Source organism: Microchirus variegatus (genome assembly GCF_963457635.1).
Source record: "Microchirus variegatus genome assembly, chromosome: 6".
Classification (NCBI taxonomy): Eukaryota; Metazoa; Chordata; class Actinopteri; order Pleuronectiformes; family Soleidae; genus Microchirus; species Microchirus variegatus.
In genome coordinates this window covers 18,789,706-18,810,674 of record NC_139807.1, presented here as the reverse complement: position 1 = coordinate 18,810,674, position 20,969 = coordinate 18,789,706, and the positions used below count along the sequence as shown (strand labels likewise).

Below are 20,969 nucleotides of genomic sequence, written 5' to 3'. Positions count from 1 at the left end.
TCCTGTAAAAGCTGCGCGGTGTTCACCGCCAAGAGTCTCCGCAAACGGCTTGCGCACCAATCGAACCTGTCTGGCCTTGACCGCTATCTCCCTTCTGACGGCGCCACCGTCCAAGAAGGAGAGGAGATGGAAGTCGCTGTGGCGGCACCGGGGGTTAACGTGAGCTGGGGCTCCCAGTTTGACTTAGCCATGCTCCCCCTGCCAGAGGAAGACATCCTAGATTTGGACTAAGGGGACGATGATCGCTTCTGAACTCCTCATATCAGAGGATGAAGACGAGGACGATTTATTAATCACTCCGGCCCGGGCTTCACAGCCCGCTGCCTCTGTCGCCTCTCGGGACGAGGGTGAGAGTAGCACACCAACTTCTCCCCTCCCCTTCTCGGACAAGGAAGACGTCCTGGACATGCCCATTGTCCTGGACAGGCTTTTTGGTTCCGAGGTGGCTTCGATGCAGCGGCGATGTGAAGCCAAAAAGAAGGAGGATGAAGCTTCAGCTTTGCCTCCCTTGGAAGCCCCCAGCACCTCCTCCACCTGCACAGCCCAAAACTTTTGTGCAGGCGGTTTCCCAGGGTTCACAGTTCAGGTCTCCTAAACTGCCGAAGCCCCAGCCAGCCCCGCAATTCCACCCGGGTCGGGTCGGCCAAGAAACCCTCGGCTCTGGTCGCAGCTCCACCGGCACAGCCTGCGCCAGCTGCCACACACCGGGCCACGAAGAAGAAGAGAGCGGCCTGACCCCCCTTTGAGCGTGCGAGCAGGGGCTACCCACACCCCCATCTCCCAGCGGTTCACTGGTGTACGGGGTGAGGGCTCTACACCGGGAGGTCGTGGAACAGATATGGGCCCGTTATGGTCGGGCCACGGTGGATCTGTTCGAGTCGGTAGAAAACGTGCACGGCCTGCAATGCACTGGCTGGCGAAGATTTATCAGTTCCACTGGAGGAGGCAGACTTGAAGCACGTGTCTCTCAAGACCGTGTTACTGCTGGCTCTGGCTTCCGCTAAACCAGATATACATTCATGCACTTTCAGTGCATCCGTCATGTGCTCAACTTTCCCCAGGCGATGTGAGGATGATTTTGAATGTACGAGTGCATTCGACTCGGGGCTTGGCAGCATCCTGGGTCTTATAGGGGTGTTTCCTGTTCAGGACATTTGTGCTGCGTCGAGTTGGTCATCGCCTCTCACTTTTGTTCGTTTCTATATGCTGTACGTTTCTATATGCAGTAAGGTTTTACTGTCCTCATAGGAGCAGAGTACTTTCCCTGTGGGTTGGTGGATGCTTGATAAGCTTGTCTGGCAATACGGGAGCTACGACATCCCATTGTGAGACATTACATCACAAGATATTATGAAAGAGAACTTTAGGTTATTAACATAACCCCGGTTCTCTGAGTAATATGAGTAAGATGTCTCACCAGACAACCCTTCTTGCTTGGGCGAGTGAGAAGAGGTGCTTATCTTGAATGACGCGGTCCCGTCCGCACACAGTATTTATGGTAGGTGGGGCTTCCTGTGGCAGACGGACACGTTCACCAGCCAATCAGGATTGGCGTAATGAGATTAATGCTTCTGAGGGCTGCAGCAGGGGCGTGCATCTCATAGTGAGACATCTCACTCACATAACTCAGAGAACCGAGGTAATGTTAATAACTTAAATCTTTCCTCAGAACCTTGTGGTGGCTAAGGAATGATTTCATTTTAGAAAAGATAATTATAATAATAGGTAATAACATGTTTCTTAAACTTTCCCCATAAGTGATTAATGCAGTGCTGTGAACTGCTGTAATCTATAGCGCTATACTGTATAAAGAATACACTATGTGTAGTTGTAACACTCAGTGTTCACATATAACTGTGATTGATGGGTCCAGAGTCCATTTAATTTGTAAAATGCTAATAATGTATATAACAGAATGGTAAAAATGATGACAATGTTATACCTTTTGAATCTTATTAAGATATCCTACTACCCATCATCAACTTCAGACAAACAAAAGCATTTTCAGATAATTACATAAACCTACATGGGCACATGGCTGGATGATGATTCAGGAATCACTGGGTCCTTAGCCTTCCATTAGTAATAATAGTAGGTTTTATAGGTTTGAATGTGCTGCATATTTAACTTTTAAAGCTGAAAAAGCCAGGACCACAACAAACTAGTTGACTGTTGATCCTCATCACCAGGTCATTGTCCAGACAAGAGAGATGTTTAAATGCATTTATTAACTGTCTTTCTGTTTTCTTCAGTTGCTTTGTGTGGTATGAAGTTGTTGACAATGCTGGAATAGCAACCTTCCCACGGAGGTCAAATGTATACTTAGAACTGATATTTAGAATAGAATAGCAGATAAGTGCACTCTCGCTCTCTCTGTCTGAACTACCCTACCCAAAAATACTGTACGTTGCCTACACCAACTTTATCCGATATGACATGTATTCAAAGAACTGCTTCAGTGTTTGTGATGAACTTGTTGGTGTTCTCATTAATGGATATGAATCATACAGGGAGAATGAGTAAGAATCAGGCCATTAACATTAGCATATGTTTGTTGCAAGATGGTACACTTCATGTGGTACAGAACAGATATGAGTCATCACCATGAGAAACACACAGCTGGGAGGGGGGTAAGAGAGGGCTGGTGTGAGCCAAGCTGTGAATTTGTGTGTGCCTCGTGTTGTACACACACTCTGTCGGCCGTGCTTGTAATTGGTCTGGGTGATGCTGAGTCATACAGCTAGTCACAGGGGTACATGGTTGTGTATGTGAGTGTGTGTGTGTTTGCAAATGTGTATTTGTTCAGATTAAATGTCTATTTAGGCTCAGGCATGTCTGAGGAGATGGGGGTATGATGTTAGGATGAGTCGTGAGATGGCAACCATGTATACAAATGTACTCCTTTGTGCAAATGTGTGTGTCAGAGGGGTGTGTCTCAGTGTCACTTTCATTCATAATGCGTGGTGTTGGCAGTTGTGCAAAAACACTCATCACCCCCCCTCTCTCTCCTGTATCTCCTCTACCTGACACACACACACACACACACACACACACACACACACACACACACACACACACACACACACACACACACACACACACACACACACACACACACACACACACACACGGAACACTGTGTACATCATGTCCTCAGCCACAAACTGTCCCCTATAGGAGTCAACAAAACGTCAACTCTATGATATAAAGAAAGACATGCCAGTGGCACAACTCTTCTTTTGGATTAAATCCTTGAAGGTGATTGTAGTGGCACAGAAGACATTTTTATGCAAATGAATTTACAGTTGTTCTGTGAGTAAGACTGGCACCCTGTTCCAAATCTAGAAGCTTAGTTATTATTTGACAAATAAAGTTTCTACGTATAGAAACTGCCCTATTTAGCAGAAATGATTCATTGTTGGTTCTAGACTTTTGATGGAATTTGTTGACAGAAAGAAAAAAAAAGAACATCAGCATGCTGTTCAGTGGCATATGCAGTCATTTCATCTGTGATAACATCTGTCATAAGCCCAAATACTGTAACTTCACTGGCCAAATGGAGATTTATCCAAAACTCTTGATGGTGTCACAAGTTTGTTGATAAGGATAAATATCTTGGAACATGACTGGACAGAAGATTCATTTTCAAATTTCATATCGATCATCTTGTTAGGAATTGAAATTCGGACTGTCTGAAGTCTCTAGTGAGTGCTTATTACTGGCCTCTTTTTTATCTCTGTTGGATTACGGAGATACTCTTTACATTTTTGCCTCACCAACCCACAGTGTCAAAACTCAACTCTCAGTGCAAAGGTACATGATGACCCATCACTGTACTCAATAAAGCCTCGCAGGATGCCATGCCTCATCCACAAGGCCTACATCATTGTAGGCCTTGTGTGGGCCTTCTCAGGAAAGAAAGCTCAACTTTCTTTAAAACGCCTACTATTAGAACAGGACTACTATTTGGCCTTTCTTGGAGGTGAAATGATCTTCAGACTAAACCAATCACTCTGACTGATTAGAATATTTCCATTATTTGATCAATGATGACTTATCATTTCTGTCTAACGTGTAGTTTTATTCAGGGTGCGATTTGTCAAAAAAACAGAATGGGGAAATCCCCCCCATCCCCTTGACAAATTGCACCAGGGTTTGAGGATCTGTATTATTGTTTGCAAAGCTTTTTGTGACTGTGATTGTTTGACTAGGTCTCACTTGTAAAAGAGTGTTTCATGAGACATGTAAAAAAAAGAGATGTGAATGAATGAAAGAATAAATTAATGTGGACCATTTAAAACCTTAAACAAATGTAAACAAGTAGTTTTTCTTTCCTGCCCTGCAGAATTCAAATAATTATTACTTAGTTCCTATAACCACTTACAAACCAAAAGCAGATGACTGATTGATATGATGATATGACAGAATATTTGCTTACTCCTGTCTGCTCGCCTAATATCCCTATGGAGACATTGAATATTAAAGTGCAGGAACCAGCTGAAAGCAACAGAGTACATACAGGCAGCGCATCAAGCGGCTGGTCTAAGCGCAGGGTTGACGACAGCATGGAGGGACTGATGGGAAAGCTGGGGCTGCTGGGATTACGGCTCTTGCGTCGAGATCGTCTGGTAGAATCCCGTCGACTCTCTCTTCCCGGACCCTCGGGCTCCTCCTCAATCACCAGGATCTTGTCATCGCTAAGGTAACGCAGCAGGGAGTTGTCTGAATCTGTGGGGAGATATGCGAAGTGTGAAGCCGTTTGAAGGATGGACTGGCTCAAACGAACCCATGACAGAGAGTGGAAAACCACAGAGGGGGGGAGATATCATCAGAGAGTCATGGGAAAACTGAGTAGAAACAGATGAGGGCGAACAGACCCTTACAGATAAAACCCAACAGACAGGGATAAAAGTGCCTCAGAGCCTCTGATATGGATCCACAGCCAGCGACATACAGCTAATCTGTTTGCAGTGATTATGACGATTTGGAGAGCATTACGGTTAAATCTTGTCACTCTGAAAATTGTATTCTGCTTTAACTCCAAATCCCCCAAAAAATGCTTTTCACCTCATTTGTTTATTATACACATACTTTTCTGTGAAAGTGAAAAATATAACTGACAGAAAGAGGAGGAGAAAAGCAGTTGCTTTGTAGAAGTATTGTGATTTAATGTTATTCATGGACTTTCTGACGGTAGAGTGGAGAATCCTCAGCTGAATACAGATTGAGTCTTGCCGCAAAAATGGTAAAGCTGGTTAGGACTGGTCACATAGAAAATGCCCTCATTTCCAGAACATCTTTATAAATGCAATTTCCTTGCATTTATGTATTTTTTTTTGTTCTGTCAGATACATATGTGACAGATATGTATCTCCACACAACCACACCACCATGGATAACCAGAGGATGAGCTGAAATGTGTTGAGCCGAGTATGGAGCAAAGCACGGCACCAGTCTGTCACCTTTGTGTTCAGTGTGTGAGCACTGAGCATGTATACCGTGTGTGTTTGTATGTGTGTGTGTACCTCGGCTCCCTCTCTTGCCCATGCTGGGTTCCTTGGCCTCTGCCATCCAGTTATATTCGGGAGGCATGGAAACAGGTCTGAGGTCACCTGGAACGACCAATCAGCAATCAGATAGTGGGCTGTGGGTGGGGGGAGTGGGGGTGTCTCAGGAAGGCAGTGGAGATAGCACGGGAGAAAGCTGGGGGGGCAGAGTGAGGGGGCGGGGGTGCAAGTGAGGGCGAAGATTCAGGAGACCTTCGAGGAACTGCTGCATGCCCACTATGGACTTTTATAGAAACTGAAATGTATATTATTATAAAGTTGTTGTTACCTAGACCAATATGACATGAGAGATTCTGCTAAACCACACATCAAAACATAACTAGTAACCAGTAGAACTAGTAACATGTATCAAAGTTTTAAGCAGAACAAAAACAACGTAATCTTATACTCCAAGTCTAATATTCACTCTCATTTTAGCTCTACTTTGGCCTCTTAAATACAGTGGTTAGCTTTTCTGGTAGAACCAGGTAGAACACAGCAGGTTTATCTGAGGTTATTGGTTAAACTGAGCTCCGTGCTGGAAACAACACTGATCAGAGCCATAAGACTGAACCAAAATAAGTAAACTCCTGAATAGTACGAAATGTTAAATAGAGTTGAAAGGACGTTGTGGTGTAGGATGATGATTCACTTACATGTAGAATACATTTATTTGAAGTATTGTTAATATTAAATTAATGAATTAACCTTTAACATAGTCGTCAAATCAGTTCTTAGCCCCATAGTCTGGACAGATAGAGCAGAGAGTTGTTAAATAAACTTGACTAAGATCTTTCCCTTTGCTGTAGCTGATCATACAGATTTCTACAATGTCATCAAGTGCAAGTTGACCCATTATCTTCTTGCAGTACAAATAGCATTCAATATATAGATAGAAACCCTGCACATACTAGCAGTTCCTTGAGGCTTTTACAGAAAGGTACAGGATGTGTGGGAAGCTGTCTGAGACACGTGTGAATACAGGTAGTGGTGCAGAAAGGGAGCTGGAGACAAGTGTTTTTGGACTGACCCTTAGGAATGTGATCAGTGTCTCTGGGACGTGCGCATGTGAGCAAGAAACACAAGGAAGCTGAGCCATGGAGCGAGCGATGAACACATAAGAAGGACTTTTGTGGTTAAGATGAAAACAAAAAGTAAAGGAAGAAAGCAGTTCTTCAAAACAAAGTCAGGGATGATGGAGCCATTTCACAGCGCCATTCACACAGTTAAAGTGTACTCGTTTTCCTACCGTGGGTGGGGGTTTTGTCCCTCCGGCGCACCCCTGTATTCCTGCCCCTGTCGTAGTCAGGCCCTGGGGGTCCATCTCCCTCTAACAAGGAGAAGTACTGACCACTGTCCTGGTCCAGGTAGTAGCTGACAGCCTCTGAGCCTTTGGAGCCAGACTGGGAGCTCACACTGTAGCGGCTGATGTCGTCACAAGACATCAGACCCATTTCCTCCCTGGGGAGAGCAGAGCTGTCATCATCACTGTCATCAGCTGGATCATGGTAATCAACAATAATCATCATAACAATCGTCATCAAACATCTGCACTTGGGAGCATCTGACCTGGTGCTGTAGAGTCCAGAGACAGGAGAGAGGATATAGACGTCTTGCATGCTGGGGCCGTCCATTTTGGACATGCCTAAAGTTCCACCAGGAGTAGGGGAGGTGCTGGTGGGACTGGTGGGGAGCGGCTGGAGAGAGAGAGAGAGAGAGAGAGGCGCAGTTGGAGGATAGAGAGGAGATTCAGGAGAGAGAACAGGAAAACAAACACTTGTTATAATACTGAATCAATTCAATGACAAATAGAGGGGGTGCCATGTTGTGTGCGTTGTCTTTTTTAAAATATCTTTCTCATTCTGCAGACTATTCCATGTTCAAACGCTTCACTGTTCTGTTTTGTCTCAAGCCTCTTCACTCACACGGGGCTCTCCATGTCTGTTCCCATGACAACCCTTTCCTCTCTCATCCTTTCCTCGCCCTTCCACTCTCCTCAAGCCCCCCCTCCCCCCATAAGAGAGTGAAAAGGACAGAGGTAGCAAGGTCTCCTGCTTTCGGCTTGAGTCAAGGACTTCTTTTGTCATCGGGTCCTCTGTGTGAACAGGGCGCCTCGCTCATGATGTCATGGAAACTTGCTCCAAATTTGAAATGAATAGCATTACTCCTCAGTTGGAGCAGCCCGAGTGGCAAATACATATGTAGTGTTGAAAGTTTCATCCCCAAGGATGAGCTTACCCAGAATTTGAAAAATGGAGTGTTTTACTGTATATCTGAGGAGTACACTTCATTTACTAGAGGAGACGCTGTGTGGATGGAATGGATAAACAAATACAGAGCCCGAGCGATGGCGAGGCAAGCAGCTTCCTCATTATGGAGGCCCAGTGATTCATCATTTCATCAACAGTGCATTAGTGGAATTCATTTCATATTACAAACTTTACCCCCTCTTCCATCCCCAGGCCCTGTCTCTATCATCATCATCTCTGTCTCTCTTGAACAGACTTCTTTTCATTAAGGCAGTTTACAGTAAATAATGAAAGATGGCTCCCCATTAAATAATGAACATGGGCTGGAAAGAGAAGCAAGTCAATGAGAAAGAGGGGGGAACGAGTGCAGGAGAGGGTGAGTGAAGCAGGGACGCTGCGCAATGTGGTGACTGGAGCTGAGAGTGAAAACAGTAATTTAGTGATTACAGCCCACTGCTGACTGCATGGAAAATTGTGGGGTGAGAGGGGGGCTTCCACAGCAGGCAATTGCAGTTTGGTAAAAAAAATTAAAAAATAAAAATAAAAAAAACACAAAACTGACCCCTGCTGTGCCCTGCACTCCAAACTACCTGCATAACCCGGTGTTCTCCATTCCACTACCTTTATATGCACACATGCAAACTCACTAAAACTCCCAGTGAGCTAATTTTATCATTTGACTATGTGATACCTAAGTGATACCCGGCCCCGCCTCCAGGTTTACATGGACCATGTAAACGTTCACCAAATGCATGACAATTAAATTAAATTATTGTTACGAAAGGGGAGATGAGGTTCACTCTTACAAAACTTTTCTGGTATTTTTTGGCAGATATTTTGACTTGCTCTTAAAAATCAAGACAGTATTTAGAAAGAGTACCAATAAGCCACACCAATGACTGGAACCCTGAAATTAAAGTCGTCATCATTGACTGAACTATTTACACCAATGCTTGAATATTGTATATATCACATACATAAGTTCTTATTTTACTTACCAACCACAATGGTCTGAAATTGATCAGCTGAAGATGTGGTAAATACAATAAGGATTTTGACATAAACAGTACATGTTACAAACAAGTACTAAATTAAATGTTATAATCAATTTTCTTAAAATTCTAGTTTCATTTCAAACTGCTTGGTTATAATAGGCAGTACATAAAAAAACAGGGTTAACGTCGTTAACCCAACAGAATACCCAGAGCCACCTAACCCAGCCATTGTTTGAATCCCTTTTTTAGAATACAGTACATTTACGTGGCCGCCATCTTGTTTAGTAAAACAAATGCTTGAGCAAATTCAGTCCAAATTCAGACATGACCATTTTATCTAATTTGTTCATTATGTTCAAAGGAATGTGTTTACGTTTAAAAAAGAGTTTATATCCTGAAATATATCCTGACTATCTGCTGTAATGTTCATTGACAACAATGGCAGATCCTAAAGAGTTAACGTGGTTGCTGTTGTAGGTAGCACCGTTTATATCAGAACAGGAGAGAATTTCTTTATTTAAAGAAGACTTGCACTTTTCTCTGTGAGTGGCTTTGGCAGCTGTGACAGACAGTGACTGACAGATGGTTGATCAGTGCACATGCCAAGCATTTTCTGAAAGGGTTTCAAAAGAGTTTCTGGCAAGAAGCCGTCCTAGAAGGTTGTGCAACAAACCATCTGGTGTGTCAGGTTACACGTCCCCCGATCCGTCAAACTATCTATTTAAAATAATAGCCACTGTATTATTACATGGGCTTAAGAGAATCATGTGGAACCTTGAAATCACACTTGACAAAACCACCAAACCTCATGTTCTATTTAGTAGCTGTTATCTCATCCAAGACAGCTTAAAAGTTAAGCCTCAAACTCTGACTATGATGTAGATCTTGAGATGTGAAGAACAGCCAGGAGATGGACCTTTCCTGGTCCTGTGGACCCACTGCCATGTTTTCGATATTTCCCTGCTGCAACACAGCTGATTCAATTGAATGGGTCATTATCAGGCTTCTGCGGTGTTTGGTGATGAGCTGACCATTTAAATTGGGTGTGTTGGAGCAGGGAAACATCTAAAACATGCAGGGCAGTGGTTTATAATGAAGATCATGTGTATGTGACACTAGGTCCAAACACAACCTCACATACAAAACCCATTCAGCTGGTCCATCAGTAAATAACAGATAAGCGACTAATGCATGTTTCCTAAAATAGCAGGTATCTACCAAAAGCAATCATTTATATGTCTAAGCATATAACAGATTTATGAAAGCTGGGACACGGACATTGTGTAACCAATGAGGTGACCTGTAATGTGGAAGCTGATGTCGCCCTCAGTCACACATGAAATAACTACCTATATCTATATACAGCAGCAAAAATGTAGGGCATCAGTCCAGTAATCCTCATCATTGTTTTACTGCATCCCATCATGCACACACACACACACACACACACACACACACACACACACACACCACACACACACACACACACACACACACACACACACACACACACACACACACACACACACACACACACACACACACAGAAAGAGAAATGGAGAGGGAGAAGGATACATGTAATTATTGAGTGGAATAAAGGAGGTTGCCATGCAGAGATTTGGTGCTGTAATCACATGATAATTCGCTGAGATAAATTGTTTCCTTTGTACATTTTTTTTTAATTCAATCCAGCTGAACGTTTGCCGAATTAGGGCTTAACTTCACAGCTGTACAATTCATCCTCCAAAACCAGGCTTAGAGGTATGAGTGCGCATGTGTTTATGTGTGTGTGGTTGTTTTGGGAGTGTGCATGTACAGTATGTGTTCAAAACCAAGATCGAGAAGTGCAGTGACCCAGTTCCTTTGTTTTTCAAAGGAGCAACAGCATTGATTGACATCAGAAAACACATCTCTGCACATGTGTACATGCAAACGACCATGGTAAGGAGCCCACACCCACCCCCAACAAACACACGCGCACACATACACTCACAAGCTGTTAAGAAGGATATTTTGGATTCAGTGAATTATCTCCAGTATTTGCTGAGTAGCAGTTCTTGTTTCAGAGCCAGTGGAGCTGCCTGTAGTTGCTTATGAATAATTAAGAGCTCTCGTCTTTTGGAGAGAGAACAAATCTAAAATACCCCTTTCTTCTCTTCTCCCACAGATATCCCAGTGCTCTGATCTTGGCGCTCATGGCGCATTTGTGTCTTAGCAGCCCATCAGGGTCAAATTCACACATTTGTCTGCTTTTGCATGAAGCAAATTTAACAATAAGCTCTATGGTAGCAACATAGAGAGATGGTCTAAGGAGACAGCGACCTGGAAACAAGAAGGGTCTTCTAGTTTGTTAAAAACAGAGATGGCGATGAAGTTTCACTGGAATCTGCAGTTATTACAGAGGAATAATGGTTTCTAGGTCATAGAAACATCAACAGCCTCAACAAACTGAAAGAGTTGCAGTCTGTCATGTGAACATGTGCAGTGTTAAATATGCATGTATATGCTCACAGACATGTGGACACCGAAAGAGATAGCAATAGTAGTTTGAGAAGAAGAGGAGGAGAGTGTAAAGGAAGGCGAGACAGAACAAAGAAGATAAGTAAAGAGACAAAGCCAAGGAGCAGCTGAACACCGCGCAGAGATCAGAGCATGCATGTAGCATGTAAATGAACGAGCCTGATGCAAGGTTAAAAATAGCAGCCAGCAGGGTCTGACAGGACAGTAACCGCTTCACAAAGCATGCAGGCAGCATCGGACTAGCGTTGAACCTTATCTGCACGATTAATTTGTTGAGTGCATCAAAATTCTTTTGCGGCCACTCAGTGAGCAACACATTTGCTCATTGAAGCCGTTTACTGTTGAGTGAGACGTGTACAGGAGGGTGTGAGTTGTAAGCACTAGCATTTCAAGATACCCTGAATTGTGTATTAAAAATGAACTCTCTTTTGAAAAAGAGAGGTCCTTCGTGAATGAATATGAACCAAAGTCTCAGTAAAGATGAGCGAGAGCATGGATGGACCCTTGGGTGACCTTGTATTGCTCTATAGTGCCGTTGCCCTAGATCTTTGGCAGGTCATTCAGCTCATATTATAGTATCTGAATCATCCACACACTTCCCAAGTGCAATATAAATTTTAATTGACTATTTTATACTTAAATTTTCAATTGCCTCTTTAAAAAAAAAAAAGTGCATTTGATAAGCCTTAATTCTCTGCAGGTGGAGGTTTAAGGCTCAACACATTTATGAATGACTTTTGAAACTGCCACCAGCGAGACAGGCTGTAAAACTCAGAGATTTGTTGACACACTTAACGGGAAGAGTGACGCAAGGTCAAACAGTGGATGAGTTTCCTTTCTTTTGAAATATTCATTAAAAAAGAGTGGTAGTAGGAGAATGCAGAATGTAGTGAGGTTATTTAAAATGAGAAATGTAAAGCCAGAGGTAAACCGATTATTATATAGGAACGGAAGTTTGCAGGTGAAAATGTAGATGATAGCATTGAGGAGTGGACTAATACAGTTTCTTACTTCTTGCTATAACTATAACAGTGTTCTGGCTCTCAGATGAGGATGTGCAGAAGGAGACTGTCTGCCATGATACAGCAGCGAAGGCGTCATGTGTTGCTGGCGTTTACCTGCAGGCCCAGTGGTTTCCAGCGGACGTTCCTGAGCAGAGCCGGCGTTGAGCTCAGGGTGTTCTGGGGCCTTTTCTTCAGCGTGAGGATGACTCCACATGGGTCCTCCCTCAGAGCGTTCACAAGGTTCTTCAGCTGCCAGCCCACCTGAGAAGCAGACACATGCCAGGCTATATTGAAAACGTCTTCTGCAAACAACATACATGCCCATGCCGTACGAGGTGCACTGGGAGCAACGAAGTCTTCTGAGGAACCTTACCATGCAAATATTAACCACCACGCACTTCTGATACCACCGCTACAAACACATGCTATTTATTTATTTGTTTTAGACCTCTTATGAGTTTATTAGACTGGAAACGTCGAATGACAAAAGGAAACAGAGAACAAGAGAAACTGTTAGGAAAGGGTCACATTTTGAGAACCAAGGTCCATCCATCTTCTACCGCATCATCCTCCACATGAGGGTTGCGGGGGGAGATGTGCCAATCTAAGCTGACAGGGCGGGGGATAGGCAGGGTACACCCTGGACAGATCGCCAGTCCATCACAGGGCCACATAGAGACAAACAACCATCCACTCTCACACTCACAACTACGGTCAATTTAGAGTGTCCAATTGACCTAAGCCAGAAGCCAGAGAAACTGGAGAAAACCCAAGCACACATGGGGAGAACATGCAAACTCCATGCAGAATGGCCCTTGTTCCAAAACCTGGGTCTTCTTGCTGCAAAGGCAAGAGTGTTAAACAGTACACCAACCGACACCCCCAAGACCAAGGTATTTGATAATTTATACTGAAATTTGTAGTAGTTGATTCTTCTTTGTTGTCATTTTAGGTAGCTAGTTTCATCCAGATTCAGACAACTTTATTGATCCCCAATTTAGCAATTCATTTGCAGCTCCCACATTTGCACCACATTCAGCCAGTCTTATCAATTTTAAGTCAGTCAGCACCAACAGATTGACGGACAATTAATTATTGGAAACAGTGATCAAAAATAAATACATTACAGTAAGTCCATCAATAAAATGGTACATAAGTGTATGTATGTCTCGGTTTAAAATGCCTGATTAAAGTGTTATTTAAGATGACAGCTATCAAGGTTCAGTAGTTTGATAGCTGAAGGAATAAAATAATTTAAAATATGATTTATTTTACATCGAGGTGTATAGTACCGACTACCTGAAGGCATCGCCTCAAACTCATCAGCCAGAATGTGGTGGGATTGGCTGACAATGGAGGTGGCCTTCTTCCTTGCTTGTCTCTCCCAGACGGATGTCAAATCTTTTTTGCCTGACTCCAATGATCTTGGAGCAGATCTTTACAATGCAACCCAGGCTGTTTTGTCCTTAAAAGATAGCCCCTGAACCAGCAAATAAAATACTCTCAATACTTAGTTTTGGGGTGAGACTGAATTGAACTGTGTTATACTGAGAGATTTTAAGGTCTCTGCTTATTGATATAAATTCTATTAGACACACTGACCTGTGTAACACAACACAACTCGAGCCTGAGAAATTTGATTAATTTGATTAAATTCCTCCTACAAGGCTTGGTAGCATGACACATAAACAGCCACAACTAAGTGACCATGAGTCTGAGTGCTGATTAAAATCTTAATTAAAATTTTAAAAGTTGGTACACAACATCAGAAAAACATTATTGAATTGGTCTGACTAAAAATGGAACTTTAAACTAGACTAATGCACCCTGATAATGCATTTGGGGATGTAATTAATACTGCATGTATATGTTTGACTAGCCTCAAATATGTGTGATCAGTGTATGTTCCACAGTTCCCACACCTTGGCTTTGACTGAGAAATAATAATAATAATAATGATGATAATGCATAATATTTGAAGGCGCCTTTCAAGACACTCAAGGTCAATAGAAACTGGTACACAAAAGAGCAAAATAACAGAGGGAAAAAGATGATGAAATCCAGACCAGGGCACGACTGATGAGGAGATCGATCTATGCTCTGTCATCTTAAAGAACTAAATCTTTTTACAGTTAATGAACGGTACAAAGTGTCTGTGATGTAATAGTTAAAAGGGAAATGCTTAATGCTAACAAGCTGAATTGGCCCATATCACAGTATGTATGTATCCGCCTCCGTCGGACATACTTTCTTCATTCAATTAATGCCCCGCTAGTGTTTGTATACTGGGACAAGGACAGTTGTCCTGTTTAACTACCAAGATGTACTGAGTGACACCTTGCACCACACTGTCCCAAAACAAATAACAGATATCTATGCCAGTGTGCTGATAATATGAGAGTGAAGGGTTAGGCTTTTGAAAGTCATGCTGACTACAGTGCTTCCTCGTGGTTGTGGACAGCCTGTCTCCAGAGCACACTGCACTCGTCAGGCCACTGATAGGCTACAGCTACTGGAAGTGTCCAAAGAGGCCAACACACGCACACACACACACACACACACACACACACACACACACACACACACACACACACACACACACACACACACACACACACACACACACACACACACACACACACACACACACACACACACACACACACACACACACACACACACACACGCACACACACACACAGAGGCAGAACTGCTCTGACCTTATTCCTGACATAATGATGACTGGGCTGTGTCAGCCTGTCGTGGCCCGTTCCTTGTTCTCTTTGGCCCAGTTCAGAAGCTGGTGATCATCGGACATGAGGGACAAAAAGTTTGTCTTGATGTTTTCTGCAGATGCCCACTTAAACGAGAAAGGAGGTATACCAGGACACATCGGGATTACGTCAGTAACTATCATTCATTTATCGATCTGATTGAATATATCAAACTGTAAAATTCAAATCACACTGTCCCAATATGTAAGAGAATCTCAGTTCTCATTTGCTACCAGCAGAAATTAAAATGACATGAAACAAATTTACAAGGGCAGCAACATTATTATTAATCAGTCATAAGACACGTTTTAATCAATAATCGGATTAAGAGTATTCTGGTCTTTATTCCGATTTGGAGACGTGCATTTTAAGAGGATTGCAATGCACTGAGTTCTATACTCATGTAAACATCATGATCCAAATTGATGTCTTCTTCATAATAAAGTCAAAATTATGATGATTATTTGTGTCCACACGAACATATTCTTTTGCATCACTTAAACTAGTTCAACAAGACAAATGAGTCAGCAAAGGGTCAACTTTCTACTCGACCAGTAGACAAAGAGCAACATTAGCTTTTATTTTAAGTCTTCTTCCTGTTAATTCACCACCTGAGCAAACTGGCTCTTTAGTTTCCCAGTGCCTTGGCAGTCTGCAGTATGACGTGTGTTTAACACAGTCAGGTTCGAATGTGGATGCAAAAAATCCATTAAAACTTTAGCAGAGGTTTGTCAGAGTGTTGCCACTGTGCTATTGCCTTGTGGACAAGTGAGAAATGTTTAAATAAAGCAACATGGTAAAAAGATGAAAATGACTTGATTTTACTTTCAATTCCTTTTACATTCTTCAAGGTAATAACATCAACATTGTAGGATGTTTCTATACGTAAATGTAAGCACTGTGGCAGTAGTAATGCAATATTTAGAAAATGTACTCTTGTTCTCTTGATACTCAAGTACTTTTAAAAACAAGTACTTCAGTACTTTTACTTAAGTAGACATCTGACTGTATTACTTTTAATTGTACTTGAGTAAAATTTAGCAAGGGGTATCTGTACTTTTACACAAGTAATGAAGCCGTGTACTCTGTCTGCCTCTGATGGTTTATAACTGTTTTGTTAACATGCAAACAGCCACTAGAATGTAAGAAAAGGTAATAATAGAACATAAACAGTTGCTCAAGTGTTTTCAAATCCCGAGAGTCTTGATTATTTTCCCAGATGCTATTACCATCCCATAATTGTGTTGCCTCTTCAAACAATCAGGTAGTTATTTGAACCAAAAAGTCCACATTTTACCCCAATATCGAGAAGCAGAGCTAAAAACTGCAGCTCATGTTTTCAAGAGTTTAGAACAGAAGCGCTAGTAGATAAATATGTGGGATAGTCCTATATAATGATCACATAATGTAATGTCTATTCAAACCAGATCTAATTTTTAAGTAAAGAGCCTCACTAGATACATTTATAAGCTGTAAATCTGACAGAATTCGCTGGTAGTGCATATTCATTTTCTCCTCCTCAGGAGCTCCATTTAGGATTGAGGAAAAAAACAACTACAGTGATCTGAGACTTCTTCCATGCTGCTCGCCCCTTTTCTTTTTATCCCCTTATTCTTTTTCCAGAATTCCTTCTTTACAACCTCCTCCTCTTGGCCTCACTCTGGCAGCCTTCCTCATCCCAGCATCTCCTGACTGCTTTACACCGTTTTCCCATCACACACGCACACCCACACACACACACAGACACACACGCTTATCTCCTCCCCCAGAGTGAGGGATCAGAGTGGTGAGGGTCTAGCTGAGGGAGTAATGAGGGGTTGGAGTTGCTAGCCTGGCAGGGTGCGATCTGCACTGTCACCCCGAGGAAGGAACGCGAGGGACAGAGATAACTTGCAGTTAACTCGCACGTCAATCAACGCCTCTCCCTGGCACCTGTGTAGCACACGTTCACATGAGCAGCACCTGTCGAGGTGTACAGGCTTGGTTTGTCCCTGATGTGACACGTTGTATGCAAAAGTACAACTTATTAAAGTCTGAAAAGTGGAACATGGGTTGACATTTCAAACCAGAAGCCTCCTTCGGAGGTTTCTTTCAACGCTGGAAACAGAAAGTAGAAAGAGCACGCTGACAATCAGGTTGGACTGAACAAAGGTCTTGTAACAATCGCTTTATAATCTGCTCGAGCAGTAAGTCTAATTAGCCTACATAGTGACGCAGGACAGGAAGCACCATGGCAGCAGCAGTGGTGGTGGTGGTGGTAGCAGACATCATGTACCTTGACAGCTCCTCAACATGGCACAGAATGGAGAACAAAACTTTATGCATATTGTGTGTTTACAGTAGAGACACATCATAGGAACAGTTCCAGTGAGTGTTTGGCGGTGTTGTGCCGGGGGGGACAACTCTGCTTCACTCACCACTGTCTGGTGGTTGACTTGGATCACCTCGTCACCTGCGTGGATCTTCTTACACTGGTCTGCCGGAGACTGTGCAGGCAAGAAATTTGACACAATGGGAACACATTTAGCAGATACTTGGAAGGTGGATTCGTTGCCATAGTGGAATATGAGACAGTGAATTGTGGTTGGTAAAGTTTTGAACCTCCAACTGAGCGAGACAAGGACTCACGTTCTCTGTGGTTCCGGTGATAACGTGGAGTCCGTCATATGTTGATTTGATATACATCCCCTGAAACAAAAGCACAGGTGGTTTCAGTTTAATACAGAGCACATACATGATTTTTAAATCTATTTTATTTCTGTTATCTGTTTCCCTGACGTGAGATATTAGACTTGGGGCCAATTCCAATTCAAAGTGTTAACGGTTATTTTGTCACTTAGAAATGGGACACCCCTTAAATGCAGATACGTCTTCAGACTGTGGGGGGCAGAATAACGCGAAAGCTGCGTCCAGTCAGTCAACTCCAAAAATGAAGAAGAAGAACACATTTACGTCATGATTATTTATTACGATCCGTTTTTCAGTCAAGTTATTAGGTTGTCAGTTAGTTATAAGATGATACTCATACAAATACCACAACCACGGACATATTCAGCTGACAGTTACCACACACCACGGCTTATTGAAAAGTAAACGATAGCAAACGATCGCTTGTCCGCACTGGCCGGCTATTCACAAAAGATCGTAAAATAAAAATAAATGTTACGCAACATTGATGTCAGTAATCTATAATATGGGCCTAAACTAAGATAATACAATGGTTTTCATAATTTTTATATCTCTATTAACAAAGAAAATACTTAATTTGTATCGCACTCGCTTCACCGCTTTCGACGCCATCTTTCTTATGTGAAAACACGAAATGCATTCTGGGTAGCCCTTGCTCCCAAGCCCTCTCTCCAGCCCTTAAACTTGCCCCTCAACTTAATTTTTCTGAGAATCGGGACAGCACTTGCACTAGAGGGAGCGCGCATATTTGACATTGAGGGTTAAGATTGAGGTTTAAGCAAGGAATTGGAATTCACCCTTGGACTCTCAGACTTAACAGCAATGAGACTGCTGTTAAAAGTGTTACATTTAAGGAAATGCCATCAGTAAGTGATTATGTCCACTGTGAGCCTCCAGTTCAGCTTCAGTGCCTTTCAACAGAGACTCATATTCAGCTATTCCACTGTACCTCGTCAAACAAGACATTACAGGTATGTTTAAAAGTTTTTTTTATATAATCAATTAACCCTTTCCCTTTTTTATTATCACCTAAGCATTTAAGACTGGGATTGGTTGATTTGATTTGTGGTTTGAATATCAAAGGATTTGAGTCACAAGTTCTGACCAGTCCGTTTTCACACCCGTCACATATTTAATTATTTATACTCAGGAGACTTGGGTTCAAATGTGTGAAAATGCTAGTTTAGAAATAGCCAATGTGACAAGTCTTTATGACATCAGTTGTATGACACTGATGAGACTTGATATTACAAGAATAAAAGATATAATGAATTGCAAAATATTGGGATACTACAAGAAAGGGAATATATATCAAGATTTTCTCTCCCCAAATGGACAACTTTAAGAAAAAATACTACTGCCAACTAGTGTTTGGAGACTTAAATGCAACACAAAACTACTGTCAGAAAACCACAGTCAAAAAGTACCACAGCATAAAATAGTGCAATATTGTAGTATATATATAAAAATACAGATGTTTGAGTATATTAGACAAGCTTAAAAATGACCTTTGTGCATGTTTGTGTGTGTCCTTACCAGCCCTTCATTGGGCATGATGCTGGTGAGGTGGACCACCTCTAGATGGGCAGACTGAGAGACCAGAGAGTCTGACGACAGAGAGATGATGTGGTCGCAAATCCCTGCTAAGGTCTTACACTGAAGGTAAAGAGAGCAGAGGAAAAAAGAAAGAAGAGAGAGAGAGAAACAAAAAGAAAAAGACAGAACGTTACTGAGATTGGTTTTGGTCTGTGGGGGATGCTGTGACCTAGCTGGAGGAGGTGAAACTGAAATCATTTCATCAGACTGTTCCACATCGCCACCTCCATCACTCCAGCACACAAACTGTTTCCTGTCACAGTCTGTCCACAAGCATGGCCACAAGACACCATCACAGAGAGAGCAACACACCACTGATACAAAACAAGCCTGAGGCGCACAGATGACATTTTCTAACAACTAAATTACAGAGCACAGATCTCATTTGTTGTTATCTGTCATGGTAAAGTGTATTTTTGTCATCAAATCAACCAATCAAAATCAGACATGTTTTAGAATGGATGGATTTTTCTCTGCTGTTATGTTTTCCCCTCTGCAGATACATGTCTAATACACACAGTTTTAATGCATTCGAATGCATCCGAGCATTATTGCCCAGTAAAATCCTTCCTTCCTTCTCACCATAGTTCTAAATAAACCCTGATTATTTTTCAGGCTGTTTGTCTGCTTGGTCACGCATGCAAGTTAATTTATCATCAGCAACATCTCTGCCTTCTAATCTTGGCTGACTGACTGCAGGGATGGTTACCTTGGTTATACTGCCTCATTGCATTGCCGCTTAGTGCACAAACGTGTGCAAATACACACAAACACGCGCATGTGAATGCATGAAAACTCACACGCAGGAGTGTAACAACATGTAGAATGGAGAATATAAAGTATATTCTCTGCTATAAGCTGCATGACAGTGGTGAACTCTGCATCAACTAATCTTCTCATCTCAATCCTAATGAGCAATTACTGGATTATGGTTAAGAGGAGATCTTTAACACACAAACACACTCACAATTGTAAACACGCACACACACAAAAACTCATTCAAATGCACGTACTCAAAGGCGTTGACGTGACTTCAGAGGACTTAACATTATCTTTCATTCTTCTTCTGCAGACACAGAGGTCATGGTTAACGTTATCTCTAACCATGACCTCTATGTCTGCAGAAGTACTTCTTAACCGCATGACGTATAACATTCATTCACACAGAGGCTCTGTTTGTTCATTTTTATTTATATCAAGGTGTACACATTATGTAATGTGATACACAGAGCTGACATTTACCCAGAAATATCATATGCAGACACCAAACTATTCCCCCGTCTGTGGACTTCTACCATTTCCAACATTTTACGTAGCCACCTCGCTTTATAGCGCTACGCAGATGTTGTGCTTTCCTCCATCAAGCGGAATGTAAAAAGTGCCGCTCAGTGTGCAACGCAGGAATGTCTCTACAGACATGAAAACAAAACACTGTAATACTGACAGAGAGAGACAGAATCACACAGAGAGTGTTTTGTGGAGCTGATAGACTTAATCAGCATGGTGTAATTCATTCGACAATGATTTGAATGGAGTGGACATTTGTTTATATTTAAAAGCTACAAGCTGAGCTTTTCCAAACAGCAACCTTCAGCAA

The 20,969-nt window shown here is 42.3% G+C and overlaps 1 protein-coding gene across 1 annotated transcript in view; it reads right to left on the bottom strand.

Moving 5' to 3' along the window:
- The window catches only part of LOC310928942 (connector enhancer of kinase suppressor of ras 2), a gene marked incomplete at both ends in the record, with an annotated part of 62,227 nt that overhangs the window by 10,251 nt on the left and 31,007 nt on the right, over positions 1 to 20,969 (bottom strand). The window contains 8 exons of the mRNA XM_083891609.1: positions 4,520 to 4,728; positions 5,526 to 5,612; positions 6,796 to 7,007; positions 7,116 to 7,243; positions 12,429 to 12,575; positions 17,506 to 17,574; positions 17,717 to 17,776; positions 19,313 to 19,432. Coding sequence (XP_083747735.1) covers positions 4,520 to 4,728; positions 5,526 to 5,612; positions 6,796 to 7,007; positions 7,116 to 7,243; positions 12,429 to 12,575; positions 17,506 to 17,574; positions 17,717 to 17,776; positions 19,313 to 19,432 — 1,032 coding nt within the window. The remainder of the gene's footprint in view (positions 1 to 4,519; positions 4,729 to 5,525; positions 5,613 to 6,795; positions 7,008 to 7,115; positions 7,244 to 12,428; positions 12,576 to 17,505; positions 17,575 to 17,716; positions 17,777 to 19,312; positions 19,433 to 20,969) is intronic.